This window comes from Tetrao urogallus (genome assembly GCF_951394365.1).
Source record: "Tetrao urogallus genome assembly, chromosome: 14".
Lineage (NCBI taxonomy): Eukaryota > Metazoa > Chordata > Aves > Galliformes > Phasianidae > Tetrao > Tetrao urogallus.
Window position 1 is genome coordinate 3,806,109 of NC_136827.1, and position 19,955 is coordinate 3,826,063.

Sequence of the window (19,955 nt, forward strand, 5' to 3'; positions counted from 1 at the left end):
AGCGTCTGTTGGTGTGCTGCCTTGCATTTCTTTTGGGGGCTTGGTTTCATACAGGTTTTACTGGTCTTTGTTGTTACCTTTTTCTCATTATTCGTCCATGTTTATTGCACCACACCATGTTAGTCTGCATGCTACAATCTCCTACCTTGTCCCATCTTTTCATGTGGACCAAAAAGAGTGATTTGTTGTTCCTCATTGTGTGATCTGCAGTAAGTGAGAGCTCTTCTGCATTTTTAGTCTGTAGCTAAGTCACATTCTGTCTTTCCCAATACTTTCCTTTCTTGAAAGGGGAAAGAATTGTCTCTGTGCTTGTGGGATGAGTAATACCTTCACTTTAAAAATGAAATGATTGTGACTCATTTTTATCAGTTTTCTAAGCCACAGATATAATTTCCAGAGAGACAAAACTTTTTAGAATGGCTTGATTAGGACCAAGACTTCCAGACTTGTCCCTTCCTTCTTAGAGAACTCGTATGAATTTGCCACTCAGTGCTGTTAGATGTATCAGTGAAAACAACCTGCATGGTAAAGATCAAGTCAGCTAGCAGAGTTGCTGAGGTCTAGTCCTGCATCTCCATCATGCTTATCTAGTCTTCCAAAAAACTGTTTCATGGACAGGCTTAATCCTCACTGAGGACCTTGTGAAGTTGAGTGACTCTGGAATGATGTAGTAGTTGCCATTCAGAGTTGATCAATGGGAAAAAATGGGGAAAACATCCCAAAATGTTAAAACTTGTAAAGAATGAAATGAAGTTCACAGATGTCCAGCAGAAGACTGGCTGGGTTTGTGAAGCAAGACTGATCTGTTGAGGTATCATAAAAATGCAACACCTTTATCAGCTAAGTGTAGCTGAAAAAAGCTGAAAGCAAAGCTAGTAGAAGAGTATCATGCATGCCTTTGTAGTTTATGCCTCTGCATACATCCGCATGTTGCTATTGCTGGAAACAAGATACTGATCTCGATGGGCTATAAGTCTGACTCAGCCAAGCTGTTATGTTATTGGTGTTTTTTGTTTTTCATCTGATGTGAGAATCTGAACTGTTGGTCATCTTTTTCAAACTGTATTTTGCTTGTACTGAACTAGCTGCCTAGGACTGAGGAATTAGGAATGCCTTCTCTTTCAGAGAACAGGTTTGAGACATTTCAGGAAGTTTCACTTTTTTTTCATGTCTAGAGCAGGAGGTATTTAACATCTGCCTCTCACCACCTCACTAAGAAGCTCATTTTAGAAATCTGACTTGAAAGGAATGCTGTCAAATCACCTGTAAGGAAATCCTGTTTCCTATAAGACTGACTTAGCAAAAACATGGGCAAAGCTGGTAGCTTTCCTGAGAAATGTGCTAGTCCAAAAAAATTGTTCTTGTTGCAAAGGAATGTTATAAAATTTTCGCTTATTTACATTTCCATGTCAAGTCAAGCTTCTCACAACAGTTAAAAACTGAAGAAAATGCTCAAGTGTGGTCTATATAATGCAGATTCTCAGAATAGTAATAACAATGTTTTCTGTTATTTATACTGTTTACAAGCACTATTTTTCTACTGTATAATCAATAGATATCAAGATGTTATAATCACAATATAATCAAGAGAGTTAGGCAAAGCAGACAATGATAATAAAAAGAGAATAAGAGGAAGAGCTTACCCTTCAGCTGGGCTCACCACAAAACACCAAGAGAGGTGATCTCCAGAAGAGATCCTTCCCCTCTGGTAGCCAGCTCTTCAATAGGTCTAGGAGCCAGGCTCCACCCCTTCCGGCAGCACAGCTGAATTGCCTTCACCTGTGCTCCTCTGGCTGACTCATGGCTCGCCTCAGGTGATCAGAGGTTCAGGCCGTGACACAGCAGTTCCCATACATCTACTAATATAGAATGGCACTGTACAGAAATAGTCAACTTTCACATATTGGTTGAGTAGTAAGTGCACATCCCAAAGCAAGAATACTTTGAGCTTTTTGAAACACCTTATTATTTTGGAAGTCCCAAATACATTAATTTTCCCGTTGAATTTTGATGCTTTCATATTTAGCACAACTTCTAATTTTAGCTTTTTGTTGAAAATCCTCAGCTTTTAGTGGTGTCCAGCAACACGTAGTGTTGATTAGCATGGCTCTAGTCTGTTAAAGCATTCTATTAAGTAGTAGTTAGCTCCCCTAAATGGTAGCACAATTTCTTGCCACGGTCTTGAAAAGTGATTAAAGTTTTATAAAAACTCCTTGATTTTCTTCAGTAGATGTACCACAGAGATGAGTTACTGCTAAAACTTTGAAAGTAAACAAGCTATTTTTCAGGGGCAAAATTGAAGATGTTTTTTGGGTGACTGGTAAAATCCTAAGAATATATTAGGCTTGAGAATAAAACTTGATGTGTATAATTGTAGAACAGTGAGCACGCTGTATATGCGCTTCTGTTGTGTCCATGTTTTCAGAGACATGGTGGTTCAGAAGTAAACACAGATCTCTAGTGTAGGAAGGCTGTACTGGGGGGGAAAATACAACAACAACCTAATAGGTTCGAAGCAATTTGTAGAAGCTAAACCTTGTCTACATTCTGCTTATACCAGAAGTCAGTGTCCTGCTCATTGTCCTAATACAGCTGGCAGCATTTATATTTCAAAGACTTTATGTAGTTTCAGGCACATTCTGAAAAGATTGGATAATTCTAAGAAATGTCACTGGGAAACTATAAAAGGTTAAGAAAAGCTTAATCATGAAAAAACTGTTTGAGGCTTTTCTGGTGGCATACTTTGTTGATGTTGTACACTGGAAAAAACACAGCATTTCTTAGCCATGTAAAGTACTCTGAGCATGGTGTTACCTCCGGGATAAGAGACATCTGGATTTTGATGCATTACATTTTTTCATAAAGCACAGAACTTACATTAGCTTTTCTTGAAATTAGATCAAGCATTGGAATTTGTAGTTGTTTTTTTGCACAAATGAACTGTGTTTGTGATAGATGCAGGTTGTGTTTGGAAATAATGGAGATTTCTCATGGTCATTTGAGAGAAGCAAAAATTGTCTTGTCCTTTTGTATTCTGCCATTAAAAATATGGCAGGATGTCATTTTGCCGTAAGATCTTGTGATTTTTGTTCTTGAAGTCCTACGGCTGAGTAAGTAGTTGCAGATGAATTCAGGAAAGAAGGCCAACATCAACATGGTAAAACTTGCTCCGTAACTATCGACAGTAGGTTTAATACTATGTGCATCCTGGCCCATGAGAAATACATCTTTCTTACAAATGGTATTTTTAAAATATGGTAGCATTCCCTTTTCTTTAATAGACTATTCAATGAATAAGGTAGATATCTCTGAAATGAGAAATTGTATGAGAGACCATTTATCTTCATTTGAAGGAGTATAAATTTGCTGGTTTTTTTGGTGGTTTTTTTTTCCTTTTGATTGGGTGCATACAGTTGAGAAAATTACAGTGCCCATTTACTACATTCGGTGGAGTCCTAGAGGGCACTAATATCCTCAAATTTCAGGTTACTATGTCTGTTTGTAGCATGTAATTACAATTACATATTACTCAGCCACTGCTGGCAGGCAAACTTGTTGTTATTGCTGATCCAAGGGTGAACCTTTCCTTTCTTTTGTAAACATTTAAAAAATAATAATAAATTAAAAAAGGCACCTCTTCTCTTGAGGAAACTATTAGCAGCTCTCTCAACAGGTCTGCACAGGAGGAATCCAAATACAGAAAAAGTGCAAGAGAGGCAAAGGACTGCCAGCAAGAACGCAGGATGCATGCTTCAGTGAATTGGGTTTGGTTTGCATTAGTACTTCTGGCCAGGTCTGCACAGCAACGAGATTTATTTTAACAATATGATAATAAACAAGCCTGGTTTCATCAAAAACATTTTCATAGTAGATCACTGACCTATAAGAACTCATGCAAAAGCAAATTTGGGTCTCATTTATGTGTGTAAGGGGTTCTGTAACCACAGAATTCTTAAGCTTCTGAAAGAATGGTTACAAAGCAAATGGAATAATGACACTCCGTTACAATGTGACCATAATTTGCTTGGAATAGCTGATTAGCATTTAACGTTACATCAGAAGTTTTAAACATTAAAACTTCTGTGGCTTGTTTGTTTGATTTTAGCACTTTTTTTTTAATATCCGATGAAGATTTATAGGGGTATTTGCTTAAGCAAAACACTTGCAGATTTAGAATTCATTTCTTCAGAGGCTGTAGGAAATACTTCAAGGTTTGTGTTGCTGTTGGGTAAGAACTGCTTTGTCAGTGGTCTGGAATAATTTGGATGAGCTTTGTTTAGCTTAAATAATTTTATCAAAAGGGTGGTGCTTTTGTGAGCTTTCTCATATTTGAATGATTATACTGCATGTGGTCTTAGAAATTCCATGAATTTCATGCTGTCAAGCACAGCAGCCTTTAAATAATCGCATTTCTGAATAATGATGATTTCAAAGTACTTAACATCTCTCTTCCCTCTCCCTCCCCCCCCCCTTTGGAAAAGTATGTATATGAATATGTAGGTCCTGCAGCCTTTCTGTCATTGGTCATAATGGCAGAATATCTGATATTGGTCATAAGAATATACCCTTTTCCTCTGGCCCAGTTCCAAGTTATCCATATCCACTTAGCTGGAGCTCAACTCAAGCTGCAGCCTTCCATATAGAATAGAACTAACTAATTCGTATTGCCTTATAGCTAACTCTAGCATTACATTTCCAGTTGTTTAGAGATGATCTCCACTTATTTCTTTTTTTTTCCCTGAGGGTGTTATGATATGAGAATCGCATGGAAAAAAAGAGATTTCTAGGTTTCTTACATGTGCTCTGTCCATTTGATTTCTCTTCAGTCATTCTTAATGGGATAGGTGTGATGCAGTGTATTAGGCACATGAGATAAATACAAACTATAGGTACTGAGGTATGTCAGGAAAAGCTGACCCCTGCAATTGATAACTTGTTGGGAAGATGATAATGAATCGGAGGTAATTATCAGAGAAAGGGAGTGTTTTTAGATTAGAGTCTCTGTTACAACTGTGGATTTTTGTGGCCAGTTACCCCTTATGGCTTAATAGTGATGAAAATATCATTTGAATAACTTCAGATAAGTCATTCCCATAGGCTTGTGATAAAGCACTTGAATTTATGTTGAATATGCAGCGTGTTCTTTGTTCCACTTAATTATTTCCCTGTCTTCATTCTGTTAGCTTTGGAAGATGCATCCTTTGTTAAGCATCCAGTTTAATTTCAGGCAAAAGATGATTATGGTTGCCTTCGTATTTTAATAGTTCTGCTTGGCATATAGCCCCAGGGAGGAAGGAGCAACACGTTGCCACAGAAGCATTCTTTACTATATATGGAGAGGCGTGGTGAGCCGGGCTGGTATCGAGTTATTAAGCAGATAAATAGGAATACTGTTCTGTTCCTTCTGGTAAAAATTGCAACGGTAGTTCCACTCGCAAGTTTAGCTAATTATTCACAGGTATTTCTGACTTCTGGAAATGGTTAGTTTGATTAATATGACCTTTTAAAGCCTCGTTAACAGGGGTAACACAGCTTGGAGATGTGCACACTAGAATTTGCATTTTGCTTTCTTCATAGAGTTCCAGTGCTGGGCTGGAGAGATTACTCATTAGTGTAGGATAACATCTTCACCACGTCTATCTTACTGACTTCACAAAATCTGTTTGAATATAAACAGTGTTGAACATCTAGGGATATTACAATAGATTCTATAGGTTTCTTGGATAAAGTCCGATTATTCTCACATAGGCTTTGGAACAATAATTAGAAAGTAACTACTTTTTTTCCACTTAGTGGTAGAGTTTTGAAGATATAAAAATTCAAAGATTTTGTGTGAACTCCCAATTTTTTTTTTTAAGATTTGAAATAAGAGGGCATGACCATTACATTTAAAGCACTGCAGAAACTGAGAAATGGCTATCTTCTGCAATATCTTGTGCGGTGTCTCTGTGTTTCAAAGTGACCAAGCCTTTTTGCATTTATTTGAATGACAGTTAAAAGAAAATGTGAAATGTTACATGTCAGGGCCTGGGACAGTCAGGTATGAGCTGCACCCTGAATGCATGTAGTTGGGTTTTATAAATGCATGCTGCTGAGGTAAGGGATTGTCTGTTAGCTGACATCTGCTGCTTCTGTGTTTATGGGCTTGCCTATTGGATTGGCACTGCCATCAATAAACATTCTCTGTTAGTAAGATTGTCTGTTCCTCCTTCAGTTAGTTTGGTGCTAACCCTTATGCCCCTTTCTCAGTGATGCAGAGAGCTGACCTCAGGCCTTAATGCATGTATGAATGATATTGGATCTTTTTTGTTTAATCGTGTTGTCTTTGGGAAAATGTTTAAATTTAAAACCTGTTCCTCATACTTATTTTTGCTTGTTAACAATTTGTTCCTGGACAAAGGAAACCTGCGTATAATGTTTACACAATAGCTTTATCATTCATCTTGTAACATATTTTTCCACATAAAAAGATCTTGTAAGAAAAGTAAGGATTCTTATATGGAGAACTGAAAACTCGAGTTACCAGTTTGTACACTGCTTCTTCCTGCAAAGAGAAATGTAGTCTGCTTCTGATAGAGGATGGATAATCTTTTTCAGTCTAATGAAAAGTTACTAGTGGAGCTCATTGCTTTTGACAGCCTTGAAAATGTGAACCAGGACCACCCAGTTTGCTGTGTTTGTAATAAGGAATCTCAAAGTTGTAACTGTTGTAAACAGTTTTCTTTCTAAAAAACATAATCTTAGCAACATGCAGTGCTGACTTTCACAGTTCTTGGAAAAGCTTCTGTACTACCATCTCATGTAAACAAAATTCGTGTATTTGAAACCATGATCCTGTAAAATTGCAGTGGACTTCCTCGTAGTAACCTTATTGAAATTCCGTTTTAAATCATCTGGCTTTGTTTCCCTGTTTGTTAATATAAAGAGATGCTGAGCAAAAGTAATGGATAAAGTTGACTTTCGTGTGTGTGTGTGTGTGTGTGTGGATGCAGTGTCTTACAAAAATAAGTATTAGAAAACAAGTGAAGAAGTTACATTAATGACAGCAACATATTTCTTGATGATGGCAGGGTTTTCTGATGAAACCAGTGAATGAAATTGGCTGTGCTCTTACTTCACTGTTTCCTAAGTCAGTATACTTTAAAAAAGAAAACTTAGAAACTTCTTAGAATTCAATAACTCCTGTCTTTCTGCCTGAGTCTGCTGTTATGTGTTATTTCATTTTTATTGCTTCTTGGTTACACCCAAGCTTGTGATGTAACCGCTTCTCTCTTAAAGGAAGTCTTAGAAATTGCTTCAACTACATCATTTTCCCCGAGGCTCTTCTCCAAGGACAATGCTATAGAGCTCTTTATAACAAAGGAGGAAAGAAACCAGCTTGTTTATTGCCAAATGAGACCCAGATGCTTTGAGTGTGAAACAGAATAAATGACCAAATTGGAGAGTGAGCCCAATGTTACTTGGGTAATTACTGAGTGTTAAAAGCTGGGCTGCTCCATTAAAACTAGCCCTTTTAAAAATTTAAAAGCAGAGTACCTCTGACTTTAAAGAATGAGTTGAATATTATGTAGTAATAAGAATACAGATCTCGAATCAAGTTTGAAAGGTGTTGAACTTGCAAAGGAATAGAGTACCACTAATATCTCGACAAACATGTAATGCTTTGATTTTGCAGTAAAGCTCGGTAGAGAAGCAGATGTGTAATCCAGAGGTTAGTAGATATCACGTGTTTTCCAACGGTAAAAACTAGCTAATTATTATATATTAAAAAGAAAACACAAAAAAACCCCTAGGTGGTTATTGTAATCTAAAAGCCTAAGTAACTACAAGGCCCAATAGCAGAGCTGACAGTTTATGTCATTCTCTCTGAACTTTCTGAAATCTTCCGTTAGCTATTCAGGCTTTGAGAACAAAAAGATATTGAGCAAGTAAGTGACAAACAACAACATGATCATTGAAATGGGATTCTTCTTTGTAATTTGTAATACACAACAATGTAATTTTAATTCTTTTTGAACAAAAAACTGAAATGATCGACTGAGAAGGATAAGTTTTTATGAGTGGCTGATAAAAATAGTCATTTTATGATGTAGAAAACTGTTTCCCACGTCTGAACAGCTACAGACCTATGAAGTGGATGACTCTTATCTTGCTATGTATGGTTGTATTTATGTATTGAACTTTATATTTTCCACTCCTACTGATCATGCCTTTAATTTAGATCAGCTGTAGCTCCTGTTTGCTTTCATTGTGAATGGAACTCCGTGAGACAGCATTCTCTGATCTAGAACCGACTCTTCCTACTGTGTAAATACAAGAGATCCAGCTAAGTCCATATTCCAGAGGAAGTATCCCCTCCAAGAAAACATGACCACTGATTCGAAAGCAATTTAAAAATTCTCTTATCAAAATTGAGATACTTCTATTCCTACAGAACTTGTCTGAAAAATAAAATAAAAAAAGGAAATAAACATGAAAACCCATATAGTTGTGGATTTTTTCCCCTTCTATTTCGCTGTGATAAACTTCAAACTACCGCTAGGTTGGCAGCATTCTCTCTTTCTAACCTCCACTGGCTGTTTCTTTTTAACAGTCAGGGGGATCTTAATAGTTAAGTTTCTCCTATCCCAGCTTCAGACAGAGAAAGAAATATTATTAGCCTGGTTGGAGCCAGGAAGGTAGGAATTTCACAGTTAATAACTTCTCCATTGTTGTTTTAAGAGCCCTTGATAGTCAGTGATTGACGTTGACCTTGTAGTTGCCTTTGTTTCCCTCCTCCCCTTGCCTTCAGGACATGGGACCCCCCAGATGGGTGAGGGGCTGAGGGAGGAAGGGGAATACCTGGCACTTGTTGAGATCTGCTCTGAAAGTTACGCCTCCTATTTTGTTATGTCTGTCCACAATGTCAAAGGCAGGTGTTGGTGGGATGGCAGTAGAGGTTGAACCTCCCACCAGTATTCCATTACATTTTGTTGCTGTGCAACAGATGGCAGTAGAGGGGCTGATGTCTGATGAAATGGCGTCTAACATGGAAGTGCTTATGAAGCAAAGGCATGGGATTGGATTCCTCCTTGTGGAAAAAATGGCTCCCACTGACTTTGATTGACAGTGAACGTTTATGGAGATCAAAAGTGGATGAGAGTACAGTGAGGTGGTGGATGGTGAGTTTCAGCAGTGGCAACAGAAATGTGAAAGATATTCCAGATGGCCATGCACAGTGTCGCGTCATGAAGTTAATGTCATGATCAGCTCATCCGTGCAAATTGTTGGATTGTGACCTGGGAACTGTGTATGGAGCTGAATATCAGCTTCACTGCCTTGGAAATGGAGGCAGTGTTGGAATATCATCATGTTTGTTCTAGGTGGGTCCCATAATTGCATACCGAGGAAGATAGTGAACACCGTATACAAGTTTGTTAGAACCTACTGAACCAATATGAGGCTGAAGATACAGTTTCCTGGATCACGTTATTATCGGTGACAAGATGTGGCATAACCACTATGATCTGCAGTCAACATGGCAGTCCGTGGGTTGGTCCCATGTAAATTCTCCATCAAAGATAAAGTTCAATATGCAGGAAGAGTGATTTGACTGTCTTTTGGGATAGAGGGGCAGTGATCCTTCTGGACTTTCTGGAACTCAAGCAAACCATCAGTTTTGACCACTACATCACAATGCTGACTAAGCTGAAGTCTTGAGCTTCCAGAGTCAAGTCAAAGAAGAGAGTCTTTCTCTTGTAAGGCAATAATGCCAGTCGCCAAAGCATTTTGAAGACTGAGGGGCTCATTGCCAGTCTTGGCTGGAGTGAACTGCATCCACTGTATAGTCTGGATTTGGTGCCTTCTGACTTTTCTTTTCTTTGGGCTGCTCAAAGATGGACTGAGAGGGCCACATTTTCCTAGCAATAATGATGTGAAACCTCTTCTGGTGCAAATTTTTATGATCATAGCATTTGATCATAAATGCACTCTTTGTGGACTCTCATTTGCAGACTCTCATTAATGGAGAAAGTGTGTAGCTGATGGTGGTGCCTGTTGAAAAACAGGGCTTTGTAGCTAAGAATTTTCTCTGTCAAATAGTACTGTTGTGCTCTTTGTGTCAGTTGTAGTTTCCATGGAAATAAATAAGAGACATAACTTTCTAAGGGACTGAAGTATATATGCAAAATATTTTTGGTAGGGGAAAGGAGGTGTGACTTTTGTTGAAACTTTTGTTGTGCTACATGCGGCCCATTTCAAAACAACAAAAAAAGAAACACTACAATGAGCCAAATATACATTGGAGTATGTATTCTGGTCACTTTTGAAATTCACAAATTCTTTAAACATCTTTTTTAGTCTATCTGAATCATGAAGTAGGAAGATGCAGCTTGTTACACAAAGATATGAAGTAATGTATCTATTTTTATTATGTGAGAATAATATTTGAGAACAGAAATCTGCATCTAAATATATCTATGAGGAGCAAAAGGGGCTTACTGGAGGCATGTGAAAATGTCCAGAGTTGGAACACAAGGGATTTGAGTGAAGTAAATAGAAATAATAAGAGTCGTGTTCATAGAGGAATATATGGACATAATTGGGTATAAACATACACACCATATACAGACATACCTGTCTCTTGGTTGCAACTCTAGTTATGTATGTCTTCCTTTGCTTCCTGCTGTTCAATATTTTTTAAGTCTTACATTGGGAACACTTTCAGTTTGTGCAGCAGACCAGCTTCATCACCTGAAGAGGCTTTGCTGTTCTTTGAATGGCTTAAATCTGCTTAAAAATGCTTAAAATCTGCGTTTGTATTGCTTAGCATATATTAACTTTTTTTGTACTGAATTTTATTCCTGATAAACTGAATAGAAAACAGAAAATGTACCAAAAGCAAGAAGTTAATATCTGTAGTAGCTTAGACCCACTGTACAAGTAAGGCACTATTAGATCTCTAGTTGAAACTCTAAGAGCAAATGAAGAAAGCACATAAATGATATTTCTATGGAAAACACTCTAAGCCTGATGTTTCTTGTGGCAGAGAGAGATCACAGGAATCATCAGTTGAACTTTTGTCATTAATATTACTTAATATTTTTCTTAGTTGTCTGTCACTTATATAAATATAGAAACTAGCACTAATGGTGCACCACCAGTTGCTGTGCAAAGTAACTGACTGTTGCACAGAAAAAGAAACGTTTGTTCTTTCAAGCTAGCATCAATAGCATTCGATGCTTCCAATTTTTTCTTTTATTACAAAATTGTCTTTCTCCAAACCTTTTACAACCATTCTTGAAGTGGAAATTCTAAGTTTTCAGTCTTCAACGTGTAAATACACAACGGCTTTAAGAGAATAAACGTGCCATCAAGCAGCCTTCTGATAATTTCTAACACTTGAAAAATCTCTGTAGAGGACTAAGTTGATATCTTCATGGACGTACTTTCTAAGAAGTGACTTCTGGGTTGGATACTGCTGTATTTGTTAAGTTGGAACTTAACAAACAAGGAAACATTTTCAAGTTCAGCTTGCAATGAGTTATATGGTATTTTGCCATTCAGGCACTGAATGCCACTAGCTCTTTCTGGAGTTTATAATCAGCCTTCACTGTATTACTAAGGGAAGAAAAACACACTCCCCACTTGCGTATTTTTAGGTTACCTGTAACAGTATGCTGAGCAGTTTGGGTCCTTGTAGAGGTCCTTGTTTGCTGCCAGTGGAGACCTTGTTGCTCTTCCTTTTTTAAAACCCAAGTATGTATCTGTGCAGGGATTATGTCACAGAGTTGTTTTGGAGTACATTCTGTGGTGCCTACAAATATTTTAATCTTTCAAGTACTCATTTACTTCTTAATGAGTTTTCTGATATTCATGAAGGTCTGCTTTTCAAAGTTAAACCAAGGAATCCAATATGGTGACATTTCAGTTCTCATAGTCAGGGCCTAGGAGTGTAATACAAGAACCAGATCTTGTGCATGTTTTTGATAGATTATTTTCTTGTGCATTCTGTTATTATGGCTCTGTGAGGCACTCATTTGTGGTATCTTAAAATATAATTTTGACACCATACTTTGATGCGACAATATGACGTTTTACATGGGGCCAACAGCTCAGTATCTCAATAGAACTGGGTTACAGCTTTGAAAAAACAAAATATTTGTTATTTCTTTTTTGCTTACAAGCATGATGTAATTTTAATTTTTAAAGATAGACTTTTTAATTGGTAATAAATGTTGCGATACCTGTCTTTAAAGCACAAGAGGCTTTATTTCAATAACTTGAAAAACTACGTGAAATTAAGCATGATTTTTCTGGGAGAAGAGAGAAGAAAAAGCACTGAAGTATTATTATTATTATTTTTTCTACTATTTTGGCTGCATCACACATGTTTCCAATTAATTCTAACAGGTGATAGCTTAAGCAGTTGCACCTGAGATCTTCCTAGTCATGCATTTACTTATTTCTTTATTTTTCTTTTGAGGCTGGCACCTTATAGTAGCCATAGCTGAATAGGATCCCAAACTACTGATGCTGTTTTGCAGTGTTTCTGGAGGAATTGTTACCTCATACCTACTTGCCTGCCTGTGTTGACAAGGTCTGTGACTATCTCAGAGAACAGTCTACTGCTCTTAATGCTCATATAGCTGCTGGAGTCAGTGTGAGTAGCTGCAACTGACCTCTGCAATACAGTCTTTGACTCATCTTAGTATTAGCTGATTGAGGTTGCTTGTATCAAGTAAAAGACTTAAAAAGTAGAGGAAGGGTTAAAAATCATTATCATGTGCCTGGCCTGAAATTACAGCCCAGCACCTGTAAAATCTTGAGTGACTTCAGCTGCAATGGACAGCCCCTGCCAACACTGTAGAAAACTGTGAGGCTGCAAGGAAGAACAGGCAAGTCTATCTTTGAATTTATTTTCATTTTGTTTCCTGGTTTGTGTATTTTGTACGTTTTCTCTTTAAGCTTTTTTTCTCTTTTTTTATTTTTATTTTTTTGTATTTTTAAATGGCTTAGTGTACTCTGTTTAAGAAAAGTAGATTTCTTCTGCAGACCAATGAGAGCAGGTGAGTCTTTCTCAGATTATAGCTCATGACTTCCTTATTCTAAAGGTATATTGAATTTTCTCCTTGGAGATGCACTATCATTGTAGTTAATTTTTGTTGTTGTTTCTACCTTATTTTATATCTGCCTTGAAAACAATTTTTTGCAACATCCAGAATAAATCAACAAGTAACCTAAGATATGTATGTTAGGAAGTAATAGTAGCGTGTCTTGCTGTCTGTAGTGCTGACGGGAGAACTTATTCTTCTCTTAAAACTTCATGGGCACATCTAATAAAAGGCTGATTTTTATTTTTTTTTATTTTTATTTTTATTTTTTTTTACATAAAGCTACCATTCAAAACTACTGTAGTGGACGGAAATATGCATGTATGTATATATAACAAGCTATGAACATTATTGTATGTTAAGTGTTACACATTTTGTAGAAGTACATGTTCCTGAAGTATTTCAGTTCTTCAAACTCTCTTTACCCTTGTGTTCCTATGTAAGGTGGCTAGAAGAGCTGATTGCTCATATGCCTGGCTATATCTGAATGATTGTAATAGGAGGAAATAAGATTGTATCCAAGCACAGGAAGTTGGTACCCTTGAATGAGTTTTCCCATTTACTAAGCAATTGTTTGGGTTTTTTTGGTGTTTTTTTTTTCTGTGGGAAGTATGGCAATGCCCTGTAGTAATTTCAGAAGAAACTGTAGTTCACTTCTGTTGTAAATTTCAGCATACAGAAATAAAGGTTTTTGTAGCCATTGCTATTTCTTGCTCCCAAGACATATTCCAACTGACGTACAGGTGAATGTTTGTTCCTTGTGAGGGGATGTTGTGCTGTACTGGTGTGGTGGTCTCATACAGAGGTGATGTGTGGACTCGTGGGGACATGCTAATTGTGTGTTGAGTACTGCTGAGTAAAGCTGGTGATCAGTTGCCTTTTGTAGGTCACGCATGAGGACTTGAAGAGCAGAACAGTTCAGTATGTGTGAACTTATATTTCCCATGTGCAGTGGTGTTAAAGGTAATTTGGATGACAGAGCGCCTTGCAGCGTGGATGTTGTTGACTATACAGTCTGCATGCATTAGATCAGACTTCACTGCCTGACTCAGGTCAGGCCAGCACCTATGTGACTCTTGGGAGAGTCTCTCTGCATAGTTCTTCAGCTTCCAGGAGATTTTATTGGTTTGAGCTCTGTGCTGTGTGCATCCACAGAGCAGCTTCTGGTCCAACTCTGGAGCTAATCTGTTCTGTGGCATTAGGTGATTATGTATCTTTCTCCCCAGTGCACTGCATTCCCTGAATACTTTGCAGGTCTTATTAGCTCTAAAATATCCCATTCAAAATAATTCAGAGACCGAACAACTGCATTCTCATCCAGCAGTCTCTGGTCAAGTAAACTGAACCAGATCTTCTCTGGCTGTATAATCAGATTCCTTCCTTCCCCTAGGCATACCGCAGTATTGGTACAATGACGGTGATGTGCCTGTGCGGACTGTGCAGCCAACATGTTTCTAACATTAGAGGACAGATGAATGATTTCATTTGTAGTGTGCTATGAGTCCCAGGTTGTGCTCTCACTTTGAGCAATGCAAAGGAGTTGCTGTGGCAGTAACATTTTGACCTCTCCAAAAAATCTTTTTACATAAACTTAGAAAATTTTGTTTATAATCTTCTTTTCTATCAGTTTTTATTTTACTGGAATAAATGGCTTAAAGTTTTTCAAGATATTTATTATAAAATGAGAAGCACTGCTGTATATAGAGTGAACCTCTTGATAGGATCAAGATTATGGTGATATGAAGATGAAAGGCTGCCATAGGTAAAAGTCTCATGCGAGCACAGGAAATTTTGTATTGCTCTTGTGGTTATTATTATTATTTTTTTAAATTTTTTCCTGTGTGAAGATGCTGCTACCAAATAGGTTCCTTATAGCACATTTAGCCAGTGCATTGAAGTTCTGCTTGAGAGTGCTACATTAGAGCTTGCCCTGCCCTGTGCTGGCTTTACTAGTGCTTGCTTCACTTTGCACTTGATGTTTATTTCTGTGTCATTGGATCTACTGGTAGATGAGGATAAAATTAAGTTCCCATAAAATGATGCATGAGGAGCTGTTCCACTACATTTCATTCACGCTTGGCACTTCCCATCGAACCGAAGGAAAAAGGGCTTATTGATGACCATGCAGAGGTGTTTATTTTTGTTTGTTAAAATGGTTTTGAACGCTTCATTGTTTCTTCTATGAGGTTTAAAAGAATCTTATTCAGTAGTTTGATACTTCTATATTAAGAACTTCCTTAACAAACTTTCTCTCAGTCCCGGGAAGAGAAATAAATGTAATTAGGCTTTTTCCTAGGCTGTTGGTGGTGTACTGGTATATAGTAATTGTGACTATATTAAGCGTATAAAATATCTAAGTTTATAAGGGCTGATCTAGTCTTTGGTGAATATTGAATTATGATCTGTTTACATGCTGTGTGTGGTATTGAAGAGAAACAATACCCTGTTAGTCTGCCATGTTCCCCTGAGGATCAATCTGTGAATAAAATAACTGGCAGAAATTACAACCTGAAGAAAGTCTTAGGAAGTGATGGAAATGATCGTGGAGTCCCATCATAGCTTGAGCCAAAACAGTTTGTTTTTACCTCAGATTCTCATAGTTATCAGTACTTACACCTCTGTGACTCACCAACTGTAAGCCCAGTTTGACTGTAATAATGTAACTCTGTATGCTTGCAGTATGCTGAGGACAGCATCACGAGCTTATCACATAGAGGAGCACTAATGTGGGGATGAGTTGTTTTGAAAATCAAGCTTATGCGTGAGTTGAGGCAAACTTACATTGACTTAATGGTACTGGCCTTTGACAGGAGGCTTTGGTTTGCTTACTGCTGTAGTATGAAAAAAATCAACTCTTCATTTCTAACAGTACTGCATTAAAATTTTACAGCATGTTTAGACCAATGTGAAATGTTTTCTGCCCTTGAACAGCAAGTTGTAATGTGAAGCTGTATTCTCACAAATTTTTTTTCATTGTGTTTTAAGACTTTTTTTTCTCCATAAAATATGTATATATTTAACTGAAAATGTGAATTTACTGAGGGTGAAGTTGCACACTCTCAGCTTCAAAGAGAAGGCAAGCTTGATTCAATATAGAAGTGTGAAATTTCACACTGCTAAAGGAATCCAGTTAGAAAACTCCTATATATACTTTCCCAAATACAAACGAGTGCTTCGTGTTTCCTTTGTTTATGTTTAGTGTTTCATTTACTGATTTGTTAGAAATTAAATTGCTTACTTGATGAAAGTGATGTGAAATAACCAATTTCTGTATCTGCTTACGTCAGCATGTATGTCTAATGCATACATGTTTAGGCTTTGTAAGCAAGCTTGTGTATCCAGTCTTTGATCTGTCATAGGTGTTAGAAAGAGGAGTAAATAATTCCCCTTTCCCTTACTGCCGCTTTCTCTTGCAAGACTTGTTCATATGGTAGCCATATGAAGACTGCGCTTCTAATTCCACAAGGTTAGAGTGATCTCTGAGGAAGGCCTTTCAATTCAAAAAGAATTTTGACTTCTGAGAGCGAAATAACTCAGTTGCAAGGAAACTGGACACCAGATATTGAGTGCTAAGTATCAGTAGGTTCTGAAAGTTCCAGTTGTCTTCCGTGATCAAAATTCTAGCAAATAGACATCTGTTATCAAGGTGAAATTTAAGTTAGATTGGGAAGAGGAGAGGGAAGAAGACAGTAATACAAAGGCACGTGGAAGAAGCCACCTCCCTGTTTAGAGTGGTGTAGCTGTATGAAATTGTTATGCCCACTTCAATATGCAAATAACATTCATTAGAACTGTGAAAGCAAGTAGTTGTTTTTGTTGTCAATGGAAAAAAAAAAAATACTGAGAGGAAAAAAAGAAACCATTGCCAATGAATCTTCTTCTAGGTATTACAAGGCTGTTTTTTACCGAGGAGAGAAAGTTTGAGTGTGTTGGTTTGGTGGTTTTTCTTTTCTTTGTAGCTACCGAGCTGGAAGAACTTGTAATGTGGCAGATTTCTTCAAAATTGATAATATCTGCTCGTCAGCATAATTTTTTTTTTTCAAAATGAAATGGGCTAGCATATGAACACTTTAGTTCTTACAGAAATGATTCAGAGAACAGCTTAAAGGTAGTAATTCAAAACTCCAAGTGTTTGTCTGGTCCTCTGTGTTTTCAAATGTTCTTCAACACTGCTCGTATTTTCAAAGTGGAGATTTAAGAAATTTCTGAATGAATAAAATTGTCGTGTGCGCATACTGGAGAAATACTAACTAATCTGGAAATGAACTCGTTTGTTCACGTTATTTAAATTACTGTGCTGTGATGTTTATAAAGCAAACAAGAAATCCAGATAACTCCTGCTAATTATTCCTCAGAGCACTACAAGCTGAATATGGGAGCCATACGTTTCGCTACTGGAAGACATCCAGAGCAAAACTGAAGATAAATAAAAGTGTACTCATCCATATTAAAACATTCAAACTTTCTGGTGACTGTCACTTGACTCCCTATCTCAAGAATGTAGGCAGGTGGTCTACAGATGGCACGATCTGTTTAGCTCATCTATGATTAACGTACCTAAAGCAGTCCGTGTTGAATTTATAACATAAGCTTTAATACAATAGGGGCTTCTTGTGTTTATGCATAATAGAATAAGCTTTTAAAATGAGACGGCAATGTAATTTTTGTTCTGATTCTAACATTTTAGGCGTCTGAACAAGAACAAATTGCAAGTTCTTCCAGAGCTCCTTTTTCAGAACACGCAGAAGTTAACCAGATTGTAAGTATAATCCAATTTATATTTCTATTGAATGTTCCTTATCCTTACATGGATTTGCATTGTTTGTATTTTGACTGTGGTGAGAGGTTTCATGGTATTAAAACTGCTAGGTTGTAAAGGTTTTTAGGGTGCTGTGTTTTCTTTGCATGTACTGGTAGTTCGGTAGGTCGTAAATACAAAAGGGATTTCAAGAAGAATTATTCTCAACTCTCTGTGTATAGTTATAGAAATTGTGAAAAGCGGCAGCTTATAGTCTAGATGTCCACGAGAAGGCTGCATGCTTTTGTTACCTAAAAACATGTTGACATAGTGCAGGTTGTTTTTATTTTTTTTTCTAAATATTTTTCTCATCTTACTGAAATAAAACAAGAAAACCAAACACCTGTGTTAGATGTTTTGATGGCAGCAGTATCAGCCTAAACAGAGAGGAGACAAACGTAAGCTTTGCACCATTGTTTTTTGAAGGGAAAAGGGAAATGTTAATACAGTCACCTGTTAGAGGAAAAGGAAGAGTGTATAGAAATCAGATGGATGAGGAGGTGCCTGCACTGTTACTAGCAAGAAAAGGATAATCTACCTTTTGAAAGCAGTAGTGAAAAGCTGTTTGAAATAAATTTTGCCAGGATTTAAGAAGCCAGCTTATGATCCAATCTGTTTTTCTGAAGAATGAGTTACATTTTAAAACTTCTGTTTTAGGCTCGTTTGTTTATGAAATATGTTTGTAAGGTCTAGGATTTGGCTAGTGACATTGAGAAGCTACTGTAGGGTGGCTGAAAAATTGCTGTGTCCACGTGGATGCATTCTAATACCTTCAGAACGTGAGCAAACCATTGAGGCAATATGGTACACTTTTTCTCTGTGGAAATGTAAAACGTGGTGATGGTGAAGATGATTTTTGAAATCAGTTGAATACTTAAAGCATGTCTCTTTGCTGAAAGTTTGAAAGCAGACAAGTTGAGCAGCAGTGTGCAGTGACAGGCACTGGCTCAGATTTGGAGAATTTCTCTAATGACTTTTTTTGGTGTCAGAACTTGAGAAAGTTACTGCAAGTGAACCACGTTCTTCTGGAGAGAATAAATGAAAAAATTACAAGCTAAAGCTGTTCTTTGGTCTCAAAATTTGGATTTTTGAATAATTCAACTTTTTCCTACCTTTTAAGTGCACTGGAAAATATTTGCCTAATGGATTTGCTAAGAATGAATAATTTAGTTTTATTTCCTAATGGTCTTTGCTTATTTCTAAAATTCTCTATATTTAAACTAATTTTGAGTGTAAAGCATGAGCTGGTACATACTTGTAGATACCATTATCAGCTCTCCAGAAGATGCTGGTTGTATATATTTCATAAAAAAACTTGCTTCATGGAGATTTCCTGAAGTGATGGTGATGCTTTAAGGTTTAAAATAAAACAACAAAAAAAGAATTAGAGCTTACACATATCCACTAATATGAATTCCTATTGAGCTTGCTGCAACTTCATCTGTGAGTAATATGACTATTATAGGGTTGAAAAACTTCTTGGTCATGTCGTTTCAAAGGGAAGTTGGTTGTTGATCACTCGTATTGTTCTGTCTTAAGGAGTTTTGCACAAAAAAAACCATCTATGTTAAAGTAATTCACCTTTTCCAATACCAGAGTGTATTTTTTATTAGATTGTATAATCATGATACATTATAGTCTTTAAAAGCAAGAGTAATTTTGCAATTAAATTACAATTTAAAAGATTGTAATAAAAACGTGTAAAATACGATTATTAATATGAGTGCTGTATTCTGTAATGCTTCCCAATGGATACTTTTGCAACACTTGCCTTCATTCACTGCTGTTCATTCAAAGTCTTGTTGCCCTTTAGTAGTGTTTAGGATGGATTGCTGTTGCAATGTGAGTAGAAATCTGCTTTTTCTTTGGAAGATACAAGAGTTCAAATATAATGAATGCATTTAAGTAAAATAGATCTTAGTATATTGAATGGTTGATTCCAAATGCAGTTGGATTGTATGTTTTTCGTTCATGAAAAAAGAATGAGTGATTTGCTACTTACTGGAATGGGTTTTGGACAGATGTACATATGTGTATATACTTGGACATTGTGGGAACTATACAGC

The 19,955-nt window shown here is 36.9% G+C and overlaps 1 protein-coding gene across 1 annotated transcript in view; it reads left to right on the forward strand.

Annotated features, from left to right (window-relative positions):
* SLIT3 (slit guidance ligand 3) overlaps window positions 1-19,955 on the forward strand; it is a gene marked incomplete at both ends in the record, with an annotated part of 466,941 nt that overhangs the window by 37,973 nt on the left and 409,013 nt on the right. Inside the window, one exon of the mRNA XM_079542234.1 lies at window positions 17,779-17,850. Coding sequence (XP_079398360.1) covers window positions 17,779-17,850 — 72 coding nt within the window. The remainder of the gene's footprint in view (window positions 1-17,778; window positions 17,851-19,955) is intronic.